General features: G+C 47.2%; 7 protein-coding genes across 14 annotated transcripts; 2 read left to right on the top strand and 5 right to left on the bottom strand.

Moving 5' to 3' along the window:
* Positions 1-121: 121 nt before the first annotated feature.
* On the bottom strand, positions 122-6399 carry LOC117586970 (transmembrane protein 184B). Of its 2 annotated transcripts, none has more exons than XM_034277344.1 (8): positions 6051-6399; positions 3219-3465; positions 2997-3162; positions 2675-2933; positions 2265-2604; positions 2113-2187; positions 1961-2045; positions 122-831 (listed from the first exon to the last, which is right to left on the bottom strand). In XM_034277344.1, the coding sequence occupies exons 2-8, from the start codon at positions 3462-3464 to the stop codon at positions 563-565; spliced, it is 1440 nt and encodes a 479-aa protein (XP_034133235.1). In that variant the 5' UTR covers position 3465; positions 6051-6399; the 3' UTR covers positions 122-562. The 2 variants fall into 2 exon arrangements, with proteins under 2 accessions (XP_034133235.1, XP_034133236.1); XM_034277345.1 differs by lacking the exon at positions 122-831 and adding an exon at positions 1127-1757 and having other exon boundaries at positions 6051-6395.
* A 519-nt stretch (positions 6400-6918) lies between these two features.
* Positions 6919-15356, top strand: LOC117587088. 4 transcript variants are annotated; one of them, XM_034277558.1, is made up of 4 exons: positions 6919-7140; positions 11569-11920; positions 12164-13951; positions 14770-14959. In XM_034277558.1, the coding sequence occupies exons 2-4, from the start codon at positions 11778-11780 to the stop codon at positions 14825-14827; spliced, it is 1989 nt and encodes a 662-aa protein (XP_034133449.1). In that variant the 5' UTR covers positions 6919-7140; positions 11569-11777; the 3' UTR covers positions 14828-14959. The 4 variants fall into 4 exon arrangements, with proteins under 4 accessions (XP_034133449.1, XP_034133448.1, XP_034133447.1 ...); XM_034277557.1 differs by having other exon boundaries at positions 12164-13954; XM_034277556.1 differs by adding an exon at positions 9162-9308 and having other exon boundaries at positions 6921-7140; positions 12164-15356.
* LOC117587093 (protein enabled) lies at positions 7397-8798 on the bottom strand. Its single transcript, XM_034277566.1, has one exon. The coding sequence runs from the start codon at positions 8782-8784 to the stop codon at positions 7468-7470; it is 1317 nt and encodes a 438-aa protein (XP_034133457.1). The 5' UTR covers positions 8785-8798; the 3' UTR covers positions 7397-7467.
* Positions 15235-16384, bottom strand: LOC117587095 (peroxisome biogenesis factor 10). Its single transcript, XM_034277573.1, has 2 exons — positions 16048-16384; positions 15235-15988 (listed from the first exon to the last, which is right to left on the bottom strand). Exons 1-2 carry the CDS (start codon positions 16318-16320, stop codon positions 15359-15361), a joined length of 903 nt encoding a protein of 300 aa, XP_034133464.1. The 5' UTR covers positions 16321-16384; the 3' UTR covers positions 15235-15358.
* Positions 16385-16823: 439 nt separating this feature from the next.
* On the top strand, positions 16824-19124 carry LOC117587090 (molybdenum cofactor biosynthesis protein 1). 4 transcript variants are annotated; one of them, XM_034277560.1, is made up of 5 exons: positions 16824-16940; positions 16998-17208; positions 17272-17350; positions 17526-18374; positions 18418-19124. In XM_034277560.1, exons 2-5 carry the CDS (start codon positions 17062-17064, stop codon positions 19077-19079), a joined length of 1737 nt encoding a protein of 578 aa, XP_034133451.1. In that variant the 5' UTR covers positions 16824-16940; positions 16998-17061; the 3' UTR covers positions 19080-19124. The 4 variants fall into 4 exon arrangements, with proteins under 4 accessions (XP_034133451.1, XP_034133453.1, XP_034133454.1 ...); XM_034277562.1 differs by having other exon boundaries at positions 16826-16940; positions 18433-19124; XM_034277563.1 differs by having other exon boundaries at positions 16832-16940; positions 18446-18635.
* Positions 19115-19989, bottom strand: LOC117587097 (probable prefoldin subunit 2). Its single transcript, XM_034277575.1, has 2 exons — positions 19731-19989; positions 19115-19666 (listed from the first exon to the last, which is right to left on the bottom strand). The coding sequence occupies exons 1-2, from the start codon at positions 19859-19861 to the stop codon at positions 19363-19365; spliced, it is 435 nt and encodes a 144-aa protein (XP_034133466.1). The 5' UTR covers positions 19862-19989; the 3' UTR covers positions 19115-19362.
* A 1244-nt stretch (positions 19990-21233) lies between these two features.
* Positions 21234-24407, bottom strand: LOC117587089 (unc-112-related protein). The gene is made up of 2 exons (XM_034277559.1): positions 24024-24407; positions 21234-23944 (listed from the first exon to the last, which is right to left on the bottom strand). Exon 2 carries the CDS (start codon positions 23829-23831, stop codon positions 21696-21698), a length of 2136 nt encoding a protein of 711 aa, XP_034133450.1. The 5' UTR covers positions 23832-23944; positions 24024-24407; the 3' UTR covers positions 21234-21695.
* Between the last annotated feature and the right edge of the window lie 263 nt (positions 24408-24670).

The raw sequence follows: 24670 nt of genomic DNA, 5'->3' as shown, positions 1-24670 counted from the left end.
CTTCACTTCATCGCGTAGCCAACAAATTCGCTCTAAATATGTTTGTTTGTGTTTAATTATGCATTAAAAATTAGCCCTTTGCTTATAAATATATTTATTTCTTCTCAGTTTTTACTTTCTGTTTTTTTTTGTTATTGTAGAAGCAGCCTGTAGACGGTTCGTGAGACGCAAGAAGTGCAGTTTTTTGTCTGTTACTATTTTTGATTTCTGTTCAGATTTTTGTTTGTCAGTTGTCAGTTTCATTTATAGCTTTATCGCTTTTACAATAATATTGTTGGACAATTTACAGAAGAGATGCTACATATACAAATATGGAATACAAGTACAAAAAATGCATTACACACACAGGCACACACTGAGCCGTGTGTGGGCTACAATCATTAATTGTCTATAGGGTTTCAATGCTCTCTCTCTCTCTCTCTTGTGTTTTTTTTTCGCTACTTAAGATTATTGTACAAGCAATCAAAAAATCAATTCGAATCAAAGGAAATACAACAGATAAATTCAATTACAAAAATGGATACTGGAAACTCCAAGTGTTCCTTTCTAAGCCTCCCCTCTTCTACTGGTACTCATCGTCGCTGCTTAGCAGCATGGTCTTCTCATTGTAGTTCTGGCTAATTGTTGCCACACGCTGTCCCCCCGGTGCGAATTTCCTTTGGTTGCCCAACGTCTTGGAGGCCTGTGGTCCACTGGCCACTGCATTGTAGCCGCCGCTGGTCAGTTGCTGCTGCTGTTGCTGTGAGCCCTCCTGCATTGCTCCACCAGCGCCAGAGCTGGGATCATCGGGATCGTAGCTGGAGACGCGTATGCCACGCGAGTTCTTGCCACCTGAGGTCAGAGGGGTTAGGAGCTCTTAATCATAGGGCTACATATATATTTATATGTATGTACAAGTGGAATCATTCGAATTTGTTGAAGAAAACATGCAGCAGGCAGGCAGTAAACAAGGCAAAAGTCAAGCTTATTTTGTACATTTATTCTCTAGATAATTTATACAATTTGATTTCAACATTTACAAAGAAACACGAAAAGATTATAGACGAAAGCACGACAAGAGCTTAGGGTTTGAGGTCTATCACAAAAAGGAGGGGAAAACAAAGAAAAACTAAAAGAAAACTCTCGATTTTTTGGTATCTTTTGAGCGAAAATTAAATGCTGCCTGAAGGGTGTGTGTTAGGGGCGGAGGGAAACTGAATCTGCTGCCATACAATAGTATATAATAAAATCGTTTGTTTAAGAGTAAATAATATTTTACAATATTATAGTTGCTTTTTGTATGTATATCAGAAGGTCATTTATACGTATAATCTAACATTTAAATAATTTGTTTAAAAAATGCTTAAATTTTAAGAGTTTTAAAAATAAGAAATACAAAAAAACGTACACCAGACAGGGGCACGAACACAAAATACGAAAATAGAATGGTTAGAAGATTGGGGTTGGGGGCTGGAGGGGGTTGGTATCATCCCTAAGGCATATTCTGTTGCAGCTTTCAGCATTTGATTGTGTGTGTTTTAGTAAGTAACTAGGCCTAGTACGTATACAACTCTCTCCCTCTCTCTGAACATCTGTAAGGCAACTGCAGTGGAGGGACATAAGCTATAAGTACAGTTTTGGTTTTGTATTCATTTCGTATTGTGTCCGTTTTTTCGTGGTTTTTATAGTGTTTTTTTTGGTAGCGAGCATCGCTAGAGTTTTGCTTTTGCCTAATTTCGTATTTTAGAGCTTTTCGTAACGCTGCGCCGAGGTTACTTCTGCAAAAGATAAGAAAAAACAAGAAAAAAAGAAACAAAATAGTGAAAAAACGAAACGCAAATGGAGGGAAGAATGTCAGGCAAACGAAACGAACACACAGAGAGTAAGAATGATAGATAAGATATGATGGAGAGCAGGCAAATAACGAGCACACACACACATTAACGAGAAAGAATGGGAGGCATCAGGAAAAAAAACCCACCTGAGCTGTATTGCGTGTACTGCTGATATTGTGGATGGAAATTGTGTATAGCATCTGTCATAATATCCTTGGGATTCATGGTTTCCTGGCAAAGCAGAAGAGAGAAACATTTTCATTAATTTGTTTGTAGAAAAGGGAATTTCAGGACCCACCTTTAGACTGCTGGAAATCGACTGCATGGTGACAGAACGTCCATGGCCATCGCTAATGCAGCTGCGTGCATATACCTAAAACAATAGAAAAAGGGAAATTCATATAAATTCCTCACTTTACACGTTCTATAAAGCTCTATCTAATCACTCACCTGATAGGGGAACGCATAGCGCAGCGCAATCGCAGCAAAAAGCATTTCAATGCATATAAAAAAGTTCTGATAGCCGGCCGAAACAGTTCCCGCCTCTGTGGCCACAGTGCCCGCACTGTCCACAATGGGCGAGATCACATTGGCCTTCTCCAGTATGGCCAGGCCGACGCCCTGCCAGAACGACAAGAAGATCACCGATTTGATGGTGCAGAACTTCAAGACGGGCTCGAATGGAGTCAAAAGATCACGCGTGGCAAAGTAAAACAAATAGAGTCCATACAGGGCAAGCGAGACGGAAATGTTGTAGATTATTGTGATGTAAATATAACCACCATCGGCACTGAAAGAGGGAGAGAAAAGAGTAGGTTTAGCATGTGTCTAGAGGTTCTTTTTGGCCCTGTCTGACATACCTCCAATCACCATCGTGGTAGTGCCCAAAGGCCTGCAGAAATATAATAATGAATGCCACCAGCGGCTTAACCAAACAGAATTGCAATGTGGCCTGCTTGCAGAAGCGCAAGAAGCCAATTGTGTAGGTCTTGCCCTTCAGGCAGCAGGTGCCATATAGGCACGAGGTCTTGATGGGTTTGCCGCGTATCTCCGACATAATATTACCCTCGCCACCGAGGTATTCATAACACAGCGACAAGAAGTTGTAGATGACAAAGGCTACAAGGATTAGAAGAGATTAGTCTTAAGAATGCAGAAGCACTACTTCACAGGACTACGCACCTTCATAACAATCTCTTACTGTGAAAAAGTATATGTAGACATTATCCGAATTGAAGAACAACAAACTGATCCACGAGTATGTCGCATAAATGGGCACTATAAACAGAATGCGTACAATCCAGCGCTGCTCTTGGGGATTTGTGTACCAGCGCAAATGCTGATAGATCTAAAAAAAAAGGTAAACATTAGCCAAAGGTTTATCGTATAATCATTCATTCTTACCTGTTGACAGGTGATGAAGAGTGCGGCCCATACACACACACCCGCTAGCACCTGGGCGGTCTTCGTTTGCAGGAATATTCCATCGCCCACATGGAGCAGTGGTGCAAGGGGCGCACTCATTGGATCCTTCACTTGGACAACGTAATTGGTATTGGGTTTCACTGTTGTCGTTGTTACGTTGCTAGCAGCCAAGCTGCTGCTGGCATTTAGAGCCGCCTCAATGAGACTGGCGGCGGTTGTGCTCATGCTTGAAAATATAGAGAACGATTATTATTACGAGTGCTGGTGCTGAATCCAGATAAACTACAACTAAAATGTACTCGAAATATGTTTAGGGCTAGGCAGATTAGACAACTAACGCAAAGGCGGCAACTGTTTACATTCCCGTCTCGACTTTCACACGAACATCGTTCCGACTAACGTTCCGGCAACGACAACGACGACGACACTGACTGCGGGGGCGACTGGCTGTGTGGCAGGCACGCCATGGCAACCATCAAGAGAACTTGCAACAATGTTTGTAGACGAGAATTGGGTCAACAGCTAAAAACGAAATGGAGAATGTGGAGCAGAGAAACAGTGACAGCCAGCAGCAAAGGATGGTCTGGGTTGAGGGGGCGCGCATTAGATCATCACGCAATCCAATATTAATAATGGACTCTGGGACGCGCCACACAAGAGTTATGCCACCTGTCTCAGGGTCACTCCTATGAGCTCCTTATTGATTGGCACACCACAGCATTTGCAGGGCAAAAACAATCAATAAACAAATGGGAAAATAAACAATCTACATATTCACTCTTGAAACATCGATGCACTCTGAGAGGGGAAGGTTCATTCAACTGGAATCTCATTTGGATGGGAGTTCGGTTCGGAAATCCATGGCAAGCTTTTTTGTGGGCAGATAGCAGGATCACTTTAAAGTTAATGAGGCGTACAAAAATAGCTTCAGAATCAATTAAAATTGATTGCAATGATGCAGAAGAGAAGAAAAACGAAACACTTGAAATGACACATGGCGGATTGCAGCATGGCGGGGAAACATAAACATGGTGGAGCTGTTAAATATCACAAATAATAGAAAAGAGAGGCTGTGGAGGACAATAGCCATATAGAATTGGTATAAAAATAACAATTCCATTGGTTACGAAGTAAAAGTACTAAAAAACCACTTGAAAACGATTGAAAACACTACTCGGTAGTGTTGAAAAACGACTTAAAACCAGAAGAACAATGTCCCTCGTAAATATAGGACCCGTAAAATAGACCAAATAAGAGGCAAACGACCATATAAATTGCCATAGCTTAGCCAAGCCTAAAGCTTAAAGTACAATATACCAGACGAGGTGGTAGTACAACTACAAGAAAAGCGAAACTACCAAACAGCTTTTTATTAATTTGAATCTCCTTTTTTGAGCCATAAAGCTGATAGGATTGAGGATGACTACATCGGAAAGCCAGCACCGAGCTGTTCGCGTTCACGATGCAGCCACGTACCGGCTGCATTCGAACCCAAGGGGATCGGCCTGAAGCAAAGCGCCCATGCGCTTGTCGTAGAAATGCGCACCTTGTGCTCGTAGTTCACCACAAAGAGTTTCTGGGTGCCATTCACCGGATACGAAATGTTCAATTTCATCTTGATTTAAGCTCTTCTTGATGATTGCTCCATATTACGGAAAAAGAGCAGAGTGGTGTTTTGAAAATGTTTTCGTAAATTTGTGTTTCGAAAAATGATGCCACAGCTACAGAAAAAGGTTAAATCAACACTGGTTTGTTTCTGTGGGTACTACTCAGTTATTACAAATGTTTTCTACTGAGATTCTACTGGGTTTCTACAGGAAATACTCACTCCCACAGATGGGTTCTGCGGGGAATCGCGGGGTTTCAACAATATACGTAAAAAATTACTTAAAATACTACTCCAGATAACGCGTACATAAGTCACGGACATGAGTCACGAAACGTTGGGGCAACGTTGAACCTGAAGCACCAAACCAAACCAATGATGATGATGGGTTTTCAGGCGTGCACACACACAAAAGGTGATAAACGAATGAATTTGCGTACAAATCTCGCGACACTCGAGGCCAACAGAAGCCACCACACTGCACAAAAGCAGAACCAACAACAAGTTGCTGCCATCGAAGATACACAGAGAAATTGGCTGATGGCAGAGGAGAGCGTATGCGCTTCACACTCTCCAACAGAGTCTCCACAGAGCCAAGCCAAAAGGGGGCCAGAAAGCAAGAAACACACACAGACAGAAGAGTGGCGGATTATTGAATAATGCGAAAGGGGGAAGTCGCAAAATGAAGTTGAAAAATCAGTCGGTGCTAATTACATATTTGTACAGCTGTAGAGAGAGGGAGACAGAGTGGGTGGGAGGAGGGTGGAGTGGAATAGAGTGGGCCTTGTATGGCTTTAGCTTTAGCTTCTGCTTCAGCGCCACTTGAATTGATTTTCGAGCTGTCAAAATATTGGTAAAACGAAATGCCAGCCATATGCGACCTTTGTGGGAGAGTCTCCACGGAGAGGAGCTTATCAACCCTCCCGCTACGCACACACACGAACACTGCTGCTCGGTGGCTGCCACAGAGACACCACCTGTCTTATCAATGCAAAAATGATTATAAATATCAACTCCACTCTCTGAATCTCTGGCAACTGAAGCCCGTTTAAGTAATTTCGTCATCAAAATTGGTTATTTATACCAAAATCAAAAACCAGACATTTCAGGGAAAACAACTTTTTCACACACTCACACGCACACATACATACGCACACGGAACTGTTGTTTTGCACAGCAGCAGCAATTAATTATATTTACAATACCTTTTTCACAAAACAACTCTCCACGATTGGCGCTGGCGCTTGCGTTTTCCCAGTCCAGTGCAAAAATTCCTTTTAATTTTCGCTTTTCCTCAGCTTGTGCGTGCACTCTTTTGCTCTATCGCAATTCTCGGTTTTTTTTTTTTTGCGCGTCGCCCACTGACGTCGACGTTTATGTGTGTGCGGACTGTGTCTGGCAGAGCGTTCGTTTTTCCCGAAAACGAACGCAAAAACCAAGGCAAATATTTAATACGTGATTTATGCACTCGCTGCAAGGTCTTTCCACAGTTTTTGTATTATTTAGGCAGATAAAAAAACTCAAAAATATTACAAATAATTATTTATGCAGCTGAATGTGAAACAGTGTTACCGTGGAGCTATCGATAAAAATACCGACAGATCCTCATAAATATATATCGAAATATAAATTGCCTTTTTTTAATATACCGTAATTCTTTAGGAAATTTAATAGCTTTTGCAAAATAATCGAAAAGAAATTCAAAGAGTGATTATAAAGGAAAATAATGTTTTATAATATAAGGAGAAGAAAGGAAATAATTCATTTCAAATAAATTAGCGTATTTCTGCGCCAAACGCAAAAATGAGTCGCAGAAATATATCGATATTTTTCTGAGATCGGGAAAGCGTCTGAAGGAGAATTTCCATGACCATGAAATTCAATGAATTTACAATCCAATAAATTGATTTTTCAATTTAAAAAAAGCGTTAAAAGTCTTTGAAAGGTAGTAATATCAAATAGAACATTAAAGTCGAGGAATATGATTTAAGACTAAGGTAGATTTTTAAAATGAGAAGGTATATTTTTGTATATTTCTGAGGGTCCGACGGTATATCCTATCGATAGTTCCGCTGTCACTAGTAGATACGCGTGGCCGCCATGTTTTTTCTGTCATATTCAGCAATTACAGCATTTTAATTTTGTTTGCTGTAAATTTTCGACTCACATTGAAATAAGCAATAGAAATTAACCGAATAAATATATAGCGATTGCAGCAAAACCGAACCCCACATGTCTTTGTGCATTGGCCCCTCGAATAAGTTGCGTATTTGTATGGTTTCCATTTGGTGTGAGGTGAGTAAAAGTTCATTGAATAAATCGTGCGTACACTCGTACGGCGCCCAACCCACAGCAGGGGCTGTGCCCCCAAACGACCCTGGAGCCCACTATCTGGGTGGATCGCGTGGTCCAGCAAAAGAAAATAGTGTAAACAGTGAAAGAAACCCAAAAATCCACTCAAGTGAAAAGTAGGGCAAAATGCGCGGCCAGCGGGCCAGCCCACGCTATTGATTTTTTTCATACTGTCATAGTACAATGTGTTGTGTTTATTAGGAAACTCTCTTGACGCTTAAGCTAAGCTACAGTTCGTAGACCCGAATATATATTATATGTAGTCTGTGCTCAATACTTTAGGCCACGCGATCGCAACGTATTCGGACCGCCGCCGCCGCCGCCGCCGCCGCCGCCGCCAAAGATGCCAGAGCGGAAGCTGGGCGTCTGCTGGGGCGTCGAGCCGAGCGGTGGCAAAGGTGAGACTGGTCCCCGATTGATGCCCAGCCCATTGTTGCGCAGCCTGGGTGCCACATAGGGCCGCTGGCTGGTGGAGATCCCATTGCCGGCAGCCGGAAGGGGCGGCAGTATTCCGCCATTTGGCTGCTGGGGCTGCGGCTGTTGCTGGAAAGGAGGCTGCGCCTGTGCCTGCGGAGGAGGATTGCCCACGGGCGGCACCAGCGAGTTGACCGAGGAGTAGTTAGGCGACTGCGGCTGCTGCCCCTGCGGCTGTTGAGGCTGTGCCGGCGCCAGTGGCGGAATCTGCGTCTTCTTCGTGAGCGACGGCGCCAAGTATGGATGATTGCCACCACCAGTGCCGCTGCTATTGCTCTGCGGTATGTCGTATGTGCGTCCCGAAGGTGTCGTCACCTGATAGCTATTACCCGGAGGGGGAGCGCCGCATGGCTTGCTGTAATCATAGCCATTGGGCACCGCTTGGACATAATTGTCAAAGTACTGCGTCACCTGGTGCATGGGCGTCGAGTAGTTGACGGCTATTAGGGATTCGCGTGTCTTCTGGCGACTCTCCATGGAGGCGCGTGCCTGGGCCGCCTGCAGACGTAGGATATTCGCCTGCTTAATGTGCGGCAACAGCTCGGCATCGCCCTTGATCTTCTCCACCACTGCCTCATCGCTGTCACTGTTGCCACCGCTGCTACTGCTGCTGCTGCCGCTGTGCTCGCTGATTGCCTTTCTGGTGGTTGTCTCCTCTACGGTCTTGGGCTTTGGCTTGGGTTTGACCTCCGCTTCCTGTGTCTTCTTCGGCTCATCGGGCTTCTTGCGATTCACAAACTCAAACAAATCGTCTATGTCGGGCACATCGGGCAGGGACCCATAGGAGTCAAAGTTATCACGAAATGCACTCGCCCAATCCTCGTTCTGATGCAGTGATGGATCGATGGCGAGCTTCTGCTGCTGCTTTTGCAAATCTCCACCATGGACGCCGCCCAAATTCTTGATCACGGTGATGGTCTTGACGCGTGTCCCCTCCTTGGAGTCAATATTGGTGGCCGCATAGCTCAAGCTTAGATCCCTCTTTGCCGGCTGCGGATGCTCCAGTCCCATCTGGCCGACGCCTGCCATCTGTTGCTGCTGTTGCGGGTATTCAATGCTGATTATTGTGGTTCCATGGACGCCAACAAGCATTAGAAGGCCCAAAGCGGCCATTATCTGAAAGCAGGGAAACTGTACGATCATTATTTTTGAGTTTTTCCATGTGAAAAATCTTTATTTAAATCGATCTTTGGGTTGAGTAAGGCCCGAGAGAGATTGGGGGTGAGAATTTGAGCAGTTTAAGGTTTGTTTCTCTTGAGATTTTCTGAGTTTTTAGTTCTTGAAAGCTTTAGAGATTGTAGGAGTCAGTTCAGAATCAGCATTATGTCTCTCCGCTGTCCAAAATTTGCATAGATCTCTGGGTTAGTAAGGCCCTTGAGTGGTTCCATAAGCATTAAAGTCTCCTATCTGATATTTGTATTTCTAATTTAATATCTTTCTCATGCCTAATGCAGCTCAGTATTTATCTAATCTTGTTTTGTGTATTGCAGAGCATTCTTAGACAGATAAATGATAACGAGAGAGTGTGGAATGTGCTGAATATTTTGGGTATAAAGATCTGTGTGATTGATTGCGGCGGAATTTTAAAATAAGAACTGAAGTTTAAAGTGCGAATCTAATAGGATAAATATCAAACAGTAAGTTTTGCCTCTCATTAACCCCCAGACACATTCGTTCTTTTGCGATCCTTAAGGTGCTTAAAGGATCGTCGCGACAAGGGGGTATAAATCACAGCTTGAGTCCATACTTTGAGGCACACATCGATCAATCACTCACTGTGGGAATTATCATTGCTTTAATGCTCAACGATGCATGCGATCCGAGCTATCGATGCGATCTAACGATTCAATCAATCACAGAGCTACTGGCTGTTGGCGATGTCGGTGACGATCACGATCACTAAGATGATTAACACCGACTTCGACGGAGACGGTTACGCGGTCAATTCGTTTGTGTTACTGCCTGGCCACATGGCCAACAATGCTTTTTATATAGCCAAGCGGAAGCGAAGGAGTCGCCTGTGACGACTTTGTGTGAAGAGTGTGAAAAGGAGTTTTGGGTTTCCTGAAGCGCCGCCGCTGATAGACGTCTCCAGCAGTAGCAGCAGCTCCCCCGCCCCGACTCTTGATGTCTTTGACATCGAAACACTGACAAACCGACTCACTCGGATTGGATCAGGCCTCCCCAAGTGCTCCTAATGCTGTCTATTGGCAGCTGTCCGCCGCCTGGCTGTCGTATCGACTTTTTAAGCAGCAATTGAATTAAAGCTGGATAATGTAATGGCTTTCCCATAACGAACCAAACACAAAACCCAACAACGTTCAACGGGTTTTTCGTGGCATTTCTTTTTCGGGAAAGCAGTTTGCATGGTTTGCCCCCGTCCCCTGCGGGCCAAGCTATTTGAATGCGCCTCTTAATGAGGAAATTGAAGCCGTCCAATAATCGTGGATGGAATGGTGGAGCATTCATTTAATGGGGGAGTATCAATAGGCAGGGACAACTCAATCATCCTTTCGCCACTATGGAAAATCATGTGCGAAGGTCACAGCCGTCTCCTGGGTAAGTGAGCCACAGACACAGATCTTTCTCGTGTGGAGGTTTTACTTTGCCTGTGAAAAACGACTTGCAGCTGATTAAGATATAACTGGTATCGTCTTATGTAATAGCCTAAACAGACGAACCATAGATTGTCATGGGAAAATGCGAACTCAGTCGCGAATGGTGTATCCCGAAATGTGCGGCAGAGCGAATATCCTGCTATAATTATCTGTAGCAATGAGGCTTTTACCCCACTCAGGAAGTCCTCGTACAGCCACAAACAAAGATTTATCTATGTCGGAAATGGAGAATTGCATTCAATGCTGTTCAATGCGAGATATAGAGAGCTGCTCTTGGGTGGGGCTCAAACCTTAAGCTCCCCTCAATGGGTGTTACTTTATTTTTGAAAATGGAATGACTTGAATGGAATAAAAATGACTAAAATTAAAGCTGCCAAAAAATAGTTCAAATATATGATATTAATGGAAGGAAAAATATTTACGACTTCCTCTGGCCTGACGCTTCGAATAAGTGGGGAAAAATGGTTTGCCATTCGGTAAAGGTTGAAGTTATATTTCTTTGAAATGTAATTGCACGAAATTATAGAAAATGAGTTAGGGAATATGAACCGCAAGAGCTGAAAATCCTTGTCTCTTCCCTGAGTTTTTTTCCCAATGGAATCCAACAAAATATGTCAACAGAACAGACGTAGGACTCGCAGAAATGTTTATCATAGAGAAAAATGTGATGAAAATCGATTATTTAACTGCCTGACGCTATTAATATATGGGAAATATTACAATATTTTGCTATAAAAATTATTTCCAGTAGAAAAGCAACATTAATGGGAAAAGCAAGAATCTGCTACTTAAAAGGTAAAAGGTTTAGGACCTAGAATCTTGCATGATAGATTATAGAATAGTCTGAAATTGCATTGCCTGACGCTATAATTTAATGGAATATTTTTTGGAAAATGTATTCTGGAATACGGTAATCGGGGACCTATGGAAATCGCTAATAAAAACTTTTCGTCGTTTGCTTCTCTACTATTGTTCAATAATGCAATTGAAAGCGTAAACAAATTATTGTTAAGGACCGATCTTGATCATAAATAAGGTTTGATTTGATATAAATTACTGGAGATCATGTTCATTTATGGGCTGAAAAATAGCTGCTTAACCCTGATGTCTTTCTTACTTATGAATGCTGATGGGGAAATACTTTAACACACAACTTTTTGTCGGGTCACACGAGGGTGCCACAATGCGATCGATTAGTTATATTTAATCTAACAAAAGTTTCTCTTACCTTTTTAATTAGTTTGCCACACAATCCAAATGTCTCTCATTCTTCTTACAGATCCAAGCAGCGATTATTAAAGGAAGTCGTCGAGTATCTTCCTTATGAACAGCTGAAGCTGTTATCCAGAATTGCGATCAATCGATGGAGGAATCGCTGAAAGAGCAGACAGCAAAGGATCATTGATAGATTGAGAGATACGTGCGTCTCTCTGTCTCTCTGAATATAAAGAAATAAATTGCAATTTGAAAGCTAATTGATTGATCAAGATGAGTGTGATTATTCGGTTACAAAATCTGCCGTGGACGGCAAATGCTCGCGACATACGAAATTTCTTCACGGGCCTCTCGATACCGGAGGGCGGTGTCCACATAATTGGAGGCGAGAATGGCGATGCTTTCATCGCTTTCAGGTAGTTAGCACAACAAAAAACAAAAACAAAACAAAAATCTAGTCTTTTAAGTAGATTTTTAAGTAGCACGGAGCTCCTGGTGGGTTCAGGATGTGGGCGGGGGTTTCCAGTGCCGCCATCATAACATACCGTACAAAAATCAGACAATTCTTTGAGAACTGCTAGCCTCATTTGTTGCTTCTCTTTCTTCCTCTCTCTCTCTCTCTCTCTCTCTTTTTGTCAACGTCAACAAACAAAATTTAGCACTGATGAGGATGCCCGTGTCGCCATGCTGAAGAATTGCGAGAAACTCATGGAGAGCCAGGTGCGCCTGCTGCTCTCATCGCGCGCCGAAATGCAAAAAGTCATCGAGTCGGCACGCACACCAGTCGTTGCCCCGGCACCAGTGCCTGTGCCCGTGCCGGTGCCCATGCCAGTTGCAGCACCGCAGCCACCGATCATTGGTGGCCTAAACAGTTTCCTGAGCCAAAGCCAGAGCAAGCCAGTTGGGGTTCCCTCTTTTCTGGACTATCAGCAGCAGGCCGGCATTGTGCTGGCGGAGGTTACAGGCGGCAGGGATATTCGCCGCCAGAGCCGCAGTCGTAGTCGCAGTCGATCCTCCAGCTCTGAGGACAGCGATCGTGAGCTGCGTGAGCGAGAACGTGAACGCGAACGTGACAGGGAGCTTGAGCACGAACGCGAACGGGAGCGTGATCGAGCGATCCGTAAGCGTCGCCAAGAGCGTGCCGATAGCAGTGAGCGCGAGCTGAAGCTACAATCCAGCAGCATGAGTGGTGTTGTAGCTGGTGGTCTGTCGCCCTGGGCCAATCCGCCGCAGACTGCTGCCGCCGTGAGTCTTCCGGGTCTGGGCATAGGCATGGGTCTCGGCCTCGGCCTGGGCTTGGGAGTGCCCCCCGTTCTGCCCTCGCTGCAGAACTATACGACCAGCAATACCACGAATAATATCACCAATAATTACAATATGACCAATGCCAATGGTCCGTCAACGCCAGCACCAGCACCGCCACTGGCTCCAGATGCACACAAATTGATAGCCGCTCTGCAGGCAGCCGCTAGAGCAGGGTCCAACAGTCCTGCCCAAATGGAGGGACAGCAGCAAGTCCAAAGACAGGCGGTGGAGCAGCCCGTTGCGTTTGCCAGTGTCAATCCGTATGCGCAGATCTATCCGCAGTTGTTTCAGCAGCAGCAGCAAGCGCTCCTCCAGCAGCAGACGGCGGCCAAGCTCTCTCCGTCCCTGGGCGGTTCGCCAGGTGGCGGGGGCAGTCACAGTCCTCGTGGTGGCGGTATGCCCTCGGCAGTGGCCGACACTTGCTACGTGAAAATCAGTGGCTTGTGCCAGAGCACCTCCTACAGCGATCTGCGCAAGTACTTCCAGGGTCTCTATATACCGCACAATGGCATCAAAATCATGACCGTGAACGGCAGTCGCACTGGAGTGGCGTACATTGAGTTCTCGCGGGTGTCCAGTGCCCAGAAGGCATTGCAGCGCCACAACACTATGTTCCGTGATCGCCTGGTGCAGATTGTGCCCATCGGGGATGCGGAATTCGAGCAGGCTGAAGAGAAATCCCATCGCAATCAGCATCACCAGCAGCAGCCGCCACAAGATATCGGCGGCGGTCGCAATGTTGTTAACGATCGAGGCAGCAGCATGCCCAGCTTCAATGTTCTTTATGTGGAGGATCTGCCGCAGTTAACCACAGAGCAGGACATCATGAAGATGTTCTCTGCCACGTGCACCATTGTGGATATTCTGCTGGCGCCGAGTCCCAATAATCGGCGCGAATTTGTCGCCTTTGTGCTGTTTGCACGTGAGTCCGAGGCGTTGTCGGCCCTGGAGGACACCTCGCGGCATTATATTGGCTTCCGGCAGCTGCGTGTGCGTCCCAGCAGTCAGGCGGAGATGTTGCAGGCCAAGGAGAAGCAGCGTCGGGCCAACGAGCAGCTACTGAAGGAAGAGGCCGACCAGCGGGAGGAACTGCTGCAGGATCAGAAGCGGCGACAGTTGGCGCAAGCGCAGCTGCTGCTGCAACAGCAGCGCGAGGAGTTGGCCATGCAGGCGAGATTTAACAACGATCCGCGGCGACGTGCGGATGAAAATCGCGACCAGCAGCAGCAACAGCAACAACAGCAAATGCCGCAGCAGAATCACATGCAACCGTTTGTCAACACTGGCCCAATGGCTAACGGTATGCTGCCATTTGTCGTACAACAGCAGCTACAGCAATTGCAACAACAGCAACAACAACAACAAAACAATGGCGGCGGCGGCCCAAATTTCCCATTTAACAATAACAATAATAATAACAATAACAATATGGAAATGCAAAATCGCAACATGAACCACAATGGCGGAGGAGGATCCATGGATCAATCGATAAATCGCAACCACAACGGTGGCGGTCCATTTGGCGGCATGCCCATGCCCCACAATCAGAACGAGGGCCTGCGCCCGCCCCGCCAGGAGGATAATTTCGTTCGTGTGCACAACTGTGAGTATGCCACGAGGGTCAACGATCTGGGGGAGCTCTTCTCGTTGGAGAATCTGCGCATCGAACACATTGAGATGCTGCTGAACGATCGCAATCAGAGCTCGGGTGAGTTTATTGTCGAATTTGCGGATGGGCCCAATGCCAAGCAGGCCATCAGGGAGTTCCACAATCGCAGATTCCGTGGCCGTGGTCTGCGAGTGGTGCCCATCACTCCACAGGAGATTGCCGATCGCATGAACAAGCCGTTTATGGACTACTTGCCCGGGGGCAATGGCCCGAGGCGTACCGACAATGGTGGCAACAGCGTGCAGGCGTCGGCACAGCCAACGTCCAGACGCCGTGGCCCCAGTCGCTTCGACAACAACCAACAACAGCAGCAGCAGGCGCCACCAGAGCGGCAGCGGCAGGAGGATGAGGATAGCAACAGCTCACAAAAGCAGCACTTTAATCCGTTTGCCAGGCCAGATCCACCGCCAATCGCAAGTGGCAGCTTGTCGCCAGCGCTGAATGTGTCCAACAGCAGCAGCAGCAGCTCTTCGATACCCGACAAATTCAATCGTCCCGGCTGTGTGGTGGCCATGACCAATGTTCCCTTCAAGGCTGAGCTGAAGGACATTCTACGCTTCTTCAGTGACTACAAACTAAGTCCCGATGATATTATCCGACGCTTCAATGACGACGGCAAGCCCACCGGCGATACCAGGGTGGCCTTCGAGTCACCAGCAGAGGCGCGCTCGGCGTACGAGACGCGGCGTCGGAAGCAAATCTTTACTCGCTCCATTCATCTGGAGATTATATAAGACGTTCGACTGTTTGACCATCTAGCGTAATGTAAATACAATTATAATTAGGAACTAAACATATAGTTAGGACACAACAATCCTCCTCATATAAGATGTATGTACATAGAAACTGTTTTAAATAAAAAACGAAATACACATTAATCCTAGGCGTAATTCTGCAGTTGTATCACTTGCGACTTCTTCAGGGACTCGCGGCACAGCGGGCACTCGTCGCGCTCCTCCAGCCACTCCAGAATGCAGCTCCAGCAGAAGATGTGGCCGCATGGCGCCAGGCTGCAGTTGGTGCGCGGCTCCAGGCAGAGTATGCACTGCGGTGCATCGCCGTCCGCATGACTCTTGACACTCGTTGCGCGCTGCAGGAAACGTTTGCCCGTTGACTTGAGCGACTCGAGCTGCTGCCGCTTGTGCTCCCGCCAGGCATCCCAGCTGCTGATGGCCAGGGAGACGGTCACCTGCAGGAATGTAATGACGCCCAGAATCTTGTAGCCATAAAGCGAGAACTCTGGCTGCAGCCAGTGACGGATGAGCACGTAGTTGATGCCAGTGGTGCGCTTGGACAGCTGGTACTTGCTGGAGTTCAGGTAAAAGAGCGACTTGTGCAGGGCCTTCACATAGCCGGGCGACTGCTTCAGGCGATGGATGACCTTCTTCAGCTGCAGCTTGGCCTCGGGTCGTATCTCCTCGTGACTGGCTATGTACAGCTCCAGCTTTTGCAGTAATCTCAGAAACAGCGCATCCCCACCAAACTCTAGCACAATGGCAAGTAGTTGCATCTGCAAGGAACCATTGTCAGACTGTATTTTGTTTTATTAAATCCCATTTCTAGACTTGCCAGTCGACTGGGTATTTGCTTGTAGTTGCCGTCCACCTGTATGATGCCCGTGTATTCCTCGCCCAGTGTCTGCAGGTTGTTCATCGAGGCGAATCCATGATAGCTGAGCTCCGCCAGCAGTTTGCACATTTGATTGAATTTAATCCAATTGCGCGGACCGGTGAGGCGCAGCACATCCGAGAAGTCCTCTGCCAGTTCGTTCGTATATCGAGCATCCTTTTGCACGGATCGCACGATTTCCGGCTGCCTGGCACGGGCATTTCGAAAGTCCATTGTTTTGTTATCTTATTTGGAATGTTTCTGAAGATTTCAACATTGTCAACAGACGATCAAAGTGCAAAATAGCACAAACAGCTGTTGTTTTGGTTATCGAATGCTATCGGTTATGGTCGTATGACACTGGAGTTTGCCAACACTGCACAGACAGACCAATGAGAGCCAGAGAAAAATAATCTTTATATTAAGATTTTTAGTTTATCTGGTGGCAGCAATCATCTTCCAGACCGAAGTGTGGTAGAATACGACCATAAGAAATGCCACACCTTTCCTGCTTATGCTCTGCAGGTGTTTTGTGCAACTTGCAAGATGTTAAAGCAGTGGGCCTGCAATATGCATGTGCTGACAAAGCAGTGAGTTTGCCGCTCTAAGCAGTTTACACAATTCTGCTGTGGTAATGAGGGAGCAACTGCCAAACATTAGCCTACCCTCTGCTTGTAGCCCCCACAAACACACACCAGCGTGGCGTTGATAAGTGGGGAGCTTTGACCGATCTAAAGCTCCAAAAGAACACCGTTTGATCATCCATTCAGTTAGTTTACAAACAAAGCTCGGCGACTGTGGAGTGGATCGCGCGCTGCCCAATATTTAGAGATAGAGCAAGAGCGCCTCCTGCCGTGAGCATATGTAATTGCTTATCATTAAAATGTATTAAACGGTATGCTTTCATTCAGTAGCCCCCCAGCAAATTGACGGTTTACGTAAGCTTCATTTATTAGAGCGCAAAACATCAATCAAATGCGTCTGCTGGTGAAATACGCGAATAGGCTGCTCTGCCAGACTGCAGCACCGGTTCCGCTCCGCCAGAAGGCTTCGGCAGCGGCAACCGGTTCCCTAAAATTGGCAACAAGTGCGCAAACGGAGCCGGAGAGAGCCAACAAACAGGTGGGTCAGCTAACCAGCTACATTTCTAATGAGAATTCAGTAAGCTAATCCTATTTTCCATAGGACTCGCCGCTGACAGACACGTTTGGGCGACACCACACCTATTTGCGGATTTCACTCACGGAACGCTGCAATTTGCGCTGTAAGTTTTCAACCTACCTACCGCAACAGGTTCTGGGCCAATCGAACGTTTATCAGCGGCACCCAAGCATGATACGATAAGAGGCCCAGGGCCCACTGGCACACTCTTGCTGAAGTGGATCCCTCTGGCATAATTAAATGTTGTGGCGAAATTGATGAATAACATGTGTTTCCAGGTGACTACTGCATGCCCGCGGATGGAGTGCCCTTGCAGCCCAAGGATAAGCTGTTGACCACCGAGGAAATACTTCGTCTGGCACGCATCTTTGTGGAGCAGGGAGTTCGCAAGATACGTCTCACGGGCGGCGAGCCCACTATCCGTCGGGACATTGTCGATTTGGTGGCAGAGATGAAGGCCTTGCCGCAGCTGGAGCATGTGGGCATCACCACAAACGGCCTGGTGCTGACACGTCTGCTGCTACCATTGCAAAGGGCCGGGCTGGACTCGCTCAACATTAGTCTGGACACACTGCAGAAGGATCGCTTCGAGAAGATTACCAGGAGGAAGGGCTGGGAACGGGTAATTGCTGGCATCGACCTGGCCGTGCAGCTGGGCTACCGCCCAAAGGTAAACTGCGTGCTGATGCGCAACTTCAACGAGGACGAAGTCTGCGACTTTGTGGAGTTCACCAGAGATCGGCCCGTGGACGTTAGGTTCATCGAGTACATGCCCTTCTCCGGCAACAAATGGCACACAGACAGGCTGATCTCGTTCAAAGAGACGGTGGAGCTGATTCGCCAACGATGGCCCGAGTTTGAGGCACTGCCAAATGGGCCAAACGACACATCCAAGGCGTTTGCAGTGCCGGGCTTCAAGGGACAGGTGGGTTTCATCACCTCCATGACAGAGCATTTCTGCGGCTCCTGCAATCGGCTGAGGCTCACCGCAGATGGCAACATCAAGGTGTGTCTGTTTGGCAACAAGGAGTTCTCGCTGCGGGATGCCATGCGGAGCAACGTGTCCGAGGAGGATCTGGTGGATCTAATCGGAGCCGCAGTGCGACGCAAGAAACGACAGCATGCAGGTGAGCTTGAAGGATTTCCATTGCAGGAGAAGTCACGGAGGAGTACTCACATTTTCAGCATTCTCCCCCAGGCATGCTGAACCTCTCGCAGATGGAAAATCGCCCAATGATACTGATAGGCGGCTAGCAGACACCAGTCGCCCATCTACCATTGCAAGTGCTGCACTGTTCCACCATCATCTTCATTCTCATCGTTCACAGCTGCTCCAGGCAGCCCGCCATTGCAGCAGCCTCAGCCACGTCAATGCCCAGGGCAAGGCCCAAATGGTGGATGTCGGCGAGAAGCCAACCAGCATGCGACTGGCCCAAGCAGAAGCCACCGTTCTGGTGGGGGAGCGGCTCACGCAGCTCATTGCAGCCAACGAGCTGGCCAAGGGCGATGTCCTGAGTGTGGCTCAACTGGCGGGAATAATTGGAGCCAAACGCACATCAGAGCTGATTCCCCTATGCCACAACATACCGCTGTCCTCGGTTAAGGTGCAGGCTCAACCCTTGGCCAACGAGCAGTGCGTGCGGCTGGAGGCTTCTGTGCGCTGCACCGGCCAGACGGGCGTCGAAATGGAGGCCCTAACAGCCGTCTCCATTGCTGCCCTCACTGTCTATGACATGTGCAAGGCCGTGTCCCACGACATCTGCATCACCAACATCCGTTTGCTGAGGAAGTCCGGCGGCAAGCGTGACTATCAGCGCCGGGAGCAGTCCTGAGAAGCATTCCAATAAAGCACCAGACGAGTGGTTCATATTCTGTTACAGAAGTGGTTTACTTTCGGTGCCGGTGTGTGGTTTGGTTGAGTGGTGTGTTATGCGCGTGAATGAGAGATTTGGGATGTGAGTGGGCGTGTGAACTCGCCTTACAGCTAAAAATACATATAACATTAGAACTTCGATTTTTCAATCCATGATCCGGCGATCGGTTGAGTTATCTTGGCAGAGTTCATTTCATACATAGACACAATAAATACGCTGCGCTGGCTGGGTTCTCTGCTCTCTAGTTGGAGACGAGTACGTTGCGGTTCTCAGACTTGCTGCCGCTGGTCTCCGCATCCTTGCCACCCTCGGCGCCCAGGTGCTCGCCACGAATTTTGATGTTGTGCTCCTCCTTGAACTTGTTCAGCTCTGTGCCCTTTTTGCTCAGATCCTCAGTGATTAAGGTAATGGTCTGGGCAATAAAGTCCTGGTTCTCCACCAGCTGCGGCAGCACCTCCTTCACGGTCCGCTCACAGAGGACGCCGCCAATCAGACGAAAACACTTGCGATCCGGATCGGCCAGCTTCAATGTTTCTATCACAGTTCTGTAACAAACAAAACACATTGTTAGCATTTCAATGTCTACTCGGAGGCCGGCTGGTGACTCACTTGTGCTCCCGCAAGTCCATTTCCAGGGTATTTAGATTGTTGGCCAAATTTCGCTGGTCGTTCCGCAGCTGTTGAAACTGGGCCACAATTGCCTCCTGGTTGGGCGCAGGTTTCGTTGATTCGGTGCTCATTATGATGCTCAGTCCTTAAAAAACCGCCCGAAACAAACTACAAGCAATAATTCGAATACAAGTCGGTTTGTTTAGCAAAAATTAAGAATTTTCTTTCAAAATATGACGGCGCACGAGGGGGCTAAATTAGTGTGACCGCGAAGTTATCGATATTATATACCGTCAGAGCCTCGAAAATATACCGAAATATACTTTTTCATTTTCAAAATATACCGTAAAAGAATCCTTATTTCTTAAATCACATTCCTCGATTTTGATGTTCTATTTAAAATTACTAGCTTGAAAAAACTTTCAACACTGAAACCATACTTTAATCCGATTGAAGAATTAATTTTGCTTATTATAAATACTCATTTTTATTGGATTGTATACTTTATGACCTTACATTTTACCAAATTTTTCATCCAAATCACCACGTCTGGAAGCAAGGGAGCTTTTTCTTCAGTATGTAAATGTATGTAACATGTAGAGACACATGTATGTTAACCAATGTCATTAAAAATGTTTGAAAAATACCGAGCCCAACAAAAGACGAAAATAAATTATATTGGTTTCCTTTAAATTGCACAAAGGGAACATAAGTAAATATTATAATAAGCTCGGAGTGGTTGGGGGCGGCAGTTCTTCTATCTTTACAACATAATTGGGTCTATACTCCGGCTTATTCATTGGAATTACTCCTATCTTTCGCTAAAGAAAACCGGATAATGGTGAAAAATCTTCATTATCGTCTAACTAATCACCTATGGATGGTGTTTTCATTGATTTTATTTGTTTTCTTTTATTTCTATATATTTTCCATATTTTCAGGAAACAAGGGAGCTTTCACGCTAAAATGCTCGTTTTTGATAGGCTGCCAGGGCAGCAGCAAACGTGTTATCGATGCACCGCCGAAGAGCGCGAATTTCAAATAAAGTTGCACATTGTTATATGTATAAAGATATGGCAGAAATCATTGCAAATTTCCTCAGATATAACTCTATAATGCATAATTGAATTAAATTGCATACTTTTCTCCCATGCCATCTTGCGCAGACGACCGACCCCATTCAGAATAACTCTTCAACGCCTGTCATCAATCAACGTGAAGTGTTTGTGTAATCTCTGGTATGGGGCAACGAATGAGTCCACGTCGCTCTCCGCTGCTTATCAATTCAATTGAAAGTGTTATTAATAACAATAAGCATGCTTTATATTGCAGCACGCCCCGTCCACGAAGTGGTTGGATGAGTAACCCCAGAGGAGCAGCTCAGCTCAGCCGCGCTCAGGGTTCGGTTCGAGTTTCCAGCTGCTATCTGTCTGGCTGAAGAATGTAAATATAAATGCGACACACGATCATGTTGTTTACGATCATTAAAAACATATCAAATAATTTATTCTGCTTATTAATTTGTTTAATAAATATACAATATATAAAACTGCTGGTTAGTCCACACACAATAAACTGTACGAAGAGTAGTAAAAAAGGCGCCTGCTTGGGGGCTATAAACCTCACGTTGGATGGGCATGCTTTTCCCCATTTTGGACTAAAATTTGTAGCTTTAACAAGCTGCTTGAGGACTTGTTACACACACACATAAAACATTGACTCGGAGACTACTTGGTTAAGATTGCTTTTCAGGCTAAAAGGCACAACATTGCTTGTTATCATTCATTTTTAGTCTAAGGTATTTGCTGCTTCCATTAACATTTACACACACGCAACACACGCACACATACAACTCTTTAAATATAGATAAAACATGCGACGAAGTTTGTGCTTGGCACTTGTAAGACTGCTGCTGTACTCTTCCATCTACATCTACATCTACACATCTGTCTGTGCTCGATCCCTTTACGACCATCCGCCTGTTAGCTTGTGGAACATCTCCTCGTTGAGTGTCTGGTTGTTCTCCTTGGAGCGCATCGACATGAAGATGTAGCCGCCAATAAACTCATGCACCACCTTGCAGTCTGCCGACTGGCACGAGAAGACCACGCTCTCATCGTGGAACTGAATCATCATGCACTTGATGCCCCAGTTTACGTTCCAGGCCTTCATTGTGTTGTAGCGCCAGGTCTTGATGTGATCTCCCGAGTTGAGGTCCATGCGCATAATGCGATTGTGTGCCACGCCCAGCAGCTCCTCCTTCTTGTGGCCATCGAACTTGATGATGAACAGGGTGACGCCAAAGTCGGGCAGGGACTGCCAGGCTTGTATATACTTTAGTTTGGATTCCATCAGCGGCAGCTTCTTCACATTGGCATGCGCCTCCAGTATCCGCTGCACCGCCTTGCTGGACAGCTTGCGCAGCATCTTCGGCGACAGGTAGTCCATGGGTTCGACGGTGCGCGGATTGATGGTCAGCGGAGCGCCCTGGGCGGGCTTCTGCATCTGCAGGAGGGAGCGAATGCTGCTCACCTCGCTGTCGTAGGAGCTGTCTGCTAGGGAACGACCCTTGGCAGCCAGACGGCAGGCTGCCATCCACTTGGCGTACTGCTCCTCGTTCTCGCAACGCACCCAGACCTCGCTGTTGGGACCGCTGCGACCCTCTGGCGGCACCTCCAGCCGAATGGCAAACTTTCCTTGTGCCAATTGGACATCGGGGGTGACTTCACAGCCCCGCAGATTGATGCTGATGGAGGGAGCACCGCGACGCGAATCCTCCTGCGACTTGTACAGATGCAAGTGCAGATCCCTGTAGGTGAAGAAGTAGCGCTTGTAGCCCTTGAGGGTGAACCTTTGTGGCTTGAGGAATCTCAGATAGTCGGACAGCTCGGGTATCCTGGTGATGTTGCCCTGATCCTTGCCATTGCTGGGTCCCTCGAGTGTAATTTGCAGCTCGTTCAGCGCTGAATCGATGTCATCCTCGCCGCCATTCTCCTGGCTGGACGTCTCTATGCCCGAATCAATGCCCGGCGGATGAAGCTCCGTCTGGTGGTTCACTTGGAACTGGAGGGCGGCAAACATGAGTGTCTCCTCCTCAGTGCAGTCCAGCTCCTCGTTGAGAATGGACCACTTGGCCTGCTCGTACAGCTGATTGATGCGCACTTGGTCGTACTTGGGGTTCAGATCAAAGAACGTAAAGTACTTGAAGCGCAGACAGAGTGTGTCATACTCGCGCACGCCCTGCTCCATGATGGACAGGGAAGAGTCCAGCCAGCCCACATTCAGGCGAGCCTTCTCCACCAGCGTCTTCGGCCGCACCAGACGGGCCCGCACATCCGGACTGGGGGATCGTGGAGAGACGGCCAGGTTCTCCTGGAAGTCACCGAAGCTGGAATTGGAATCGTAGCTGGTGTATCCATTGGAGCTGTGCTTCCAGGTCCCCGTGGGCGAGCTGATCGGCGTTCCAGGTGCCGTGGCCGCACGCCTTGGTGTCGTTGCATACGGCGAGGCAGGGGCACACAGGAGATTGCCATTGTGCGACCTGTCCAGGCTGCCGTTGCTACCGTTGTACGCAGCGGCAATGGGCACAAAGGAGTTCGTGTCCGCCGCTGGCTGCAGGTAGGAGACGCCATTGGCCTCCGCCACGGGGATTTTCTTCTGTGGCAGCTTCGAGAAGTTCTTCTTCAGGTGCTCCTGCTCCACGGGCTTGCAGAGCGACAGTTCCTCTGGGTAGCGTATGTCCAGATCCTTGCACAGGTTTACCACAGCCCCGAAGGTCTTGGCCGAGAAGTTGACGCGGTAGTCGAGATACCTCAGGTCGGGCAGCTGCACGCGCAGTGTCTTGTGCATGGGCGTAAAGTGGAGAAACGAGTCCGACTGCACTCCAGCCTGGTCCAGTGTGGAGCGTGTCCTGGTCAGCCACACGTTCTTGGCGGGCCACCACAGCGCATGGTCCGACCAGTCCTTGGGCATTTCCGGATCAACCAGCTGGAGCATGACGCCGCCAATGTGCTGATCGCCCTTCACGCGAATCGTCTTCTCCACCTGCAGATCTGTGATGAGGATCCGCAGGTTCCATGTGTTCTCGCCGACATGAATCATCGTCCGTTTCGGTCCACAAATCTATAGCCTATTTCAGATACACAACGAGATGAGGTGAGGGGGCGTCGCCGTCCAATACTTGCGCGAACAGAACGATCTGGTCAGGGGAGAGGCTAGAAATGAATAGCAACACAAACAATCACCAATCACCGTCTAAAATTGCTCCCCAAACGATGACGTAATCCAACTTACGTTTCAACGTTTCTCCGCAGCTCAAAAAAAATGTTGTGCGCCGTTTTTGCAATAAATTCGATGTGATGGTCTGGGCAGGGGAGCGGGGAGGGCGCCCTTATCTGGCCAGATGTTTGCTCTGCTGCTATATATCCGACACTTGGTCAGGGGCAGGAGGTGGGGACGGACGGAGAAGGGGTGGAGATGTCAGCAGAATAATTGGGGGAGACGCTGGCTGCTGGCAGCTAGAAGCGAGTTAATTAATACACGCCCAAGGTTACGATGCTGTTTCGTTTCACAATTCAATAAACGCTCCGCCCTCAACCAATGTTTTTCTCGTTCGCGACACGAATATTAGTGCAGTGCAGAAATTAATTGTTATAAATAAAGAAATATTTTTACGGAAATATCACAAATATCACTGCTCAAATTCGCGTTAATTTTAAGATATCGATAGTGACTATCGATTTACTGTGGTTTCTTTAATATTTCTTATTTATGAACTATAAATATTTTAGCGGGTGCTTGCGATTATAAGAATCATTTTGTGAAAGGGCACCATAGGAGAAAGATAAATATAATTTAATAATAAATAATTGGTTATCGACATCTAGGTATCGTCATGGCTGCGGTTTTATGTGCCTCATCGCTATTAATCGGTTTATAAA

Source organism: Drosophila guanche, unplaced genomic scaffold (genome assembly GCF_900245975.1).
Source record: "Drosophila guanche unplaced genomic scaffold, DGUA_6, whole genome shotgun sequence".
Taxonomy (NCBI): domain Eukaryota; kingdom Metazoa; phylum Arthropoda; class Insecta; order Diptera; family Drosophilidae; genus Drosophila; species Drosophila guanche.
Note: the sequence above shows the minus strand (reverse complement) of the source record. Positions and strands in the feature narration are given on the sequence as shown.

Excerpts from the sequence above, each read along its gene's own strand:
- LOC117586970 (XM_034277344.1), bottom strand. The coding sequence starts at position 3,464 with ATGAGCACAACCGCCGCCAGTCTCATTGAGGCGGCTCTAAATGCCAGC. Across the intron at positions 3,163-3,218 it reads TCTTCATCACCTGTCAACAG|ATCTATCAGCATTTGCGCTG; the intron begins GTAAGAATGAAT and ends CTTTTTTTTTAG. Across the intron at positions 832-1,960 it reads GTACACGCAATACAGCTCAG|GTGGCAAGAACTCGCGTGGC; the intron begins GTGGGTTTTTTT and ends CTCTGACCTCAG.
- LOC117587093 (XM_034277566.1), bottom strand. The coding sequence starts at position 8,784 with ATGGCCGCTTTGGGCCTTCTAATGCTTGTTGGCGTCCATGGAACCACA.
- LOC117587088 (XM_034277555.1), top strand. The coding sequence starts at position 11,778 with ATGAGTGTGATTATTCGGTTACAAAATCTGCCGTGGACGGCAAATGCT. Across the intron at positions 11,921-12,163 it reads GATGCTTTCATCGCTTTCAG|CACTGATGAGGATGCCCGTG; the intron begins GTAGTTAGCACA and ends AACAAAATTTAG.
- LOC117587095 (XM_034277573.1), bottom strand. The coding sequence starts at position 16,320 with ATGGACTTTCGAAATGCCCGTGCCAGGCAGCCGGAAATCGTGCGATCC. Across the intron at positions 15,989-16,047 it reads AGCAAATACCCAGTCGACTG|ATGCAACTACTTGCCATTGT; the intron begins GCAAGTCTAGAA and ends GGTTCCTTGCAG.
- LOC117587090 (XM_034277560.1), top strand. The coding sequence starts at position 17,062 with ATGCGTCTGCTGGTGAAATACGCGAATAGGCTGCTCTGCCAGACTGCA. Across the intron at positions 17,209-17,271 it reads CGGAGAGAGCCAACAAACAG|GACTCGCCGCTGACAGACAC; the intron begins GTGGGTCAGCTA and ends TATTTTCCATAG. Across the intron at positions 17,351-17,525 it reads GGAACGCTGCAATTTGCGCT|GTGACTACTGCATGCCCGCG; the intron begins GTAAGTTTTCAA and ends ATGTGTTTCCAG.
- LOC117587097 (XM_034277575.1), bottom strand. The coding sequence starts at position 19,861 with ATGAGCACCGAATCAACGAAACCTGCGCCCAACCAGGAGGCAATTGTG. Across the intron at positions 19,667-19,730 it reads ATGGACTTGCGGGAGCACAA|AACTGTGATAGAAACATTGA; the intron begins GTGAGTCACCAG and ends TGTTTGTTACAG.
- LOC117587089 (XM_034277559.1), bottom strand. The coding sequence starts at position 23,831 with ATGATTCATGTCGGCGAGAACACATGGAACCTGCGGATCCTCATCACA.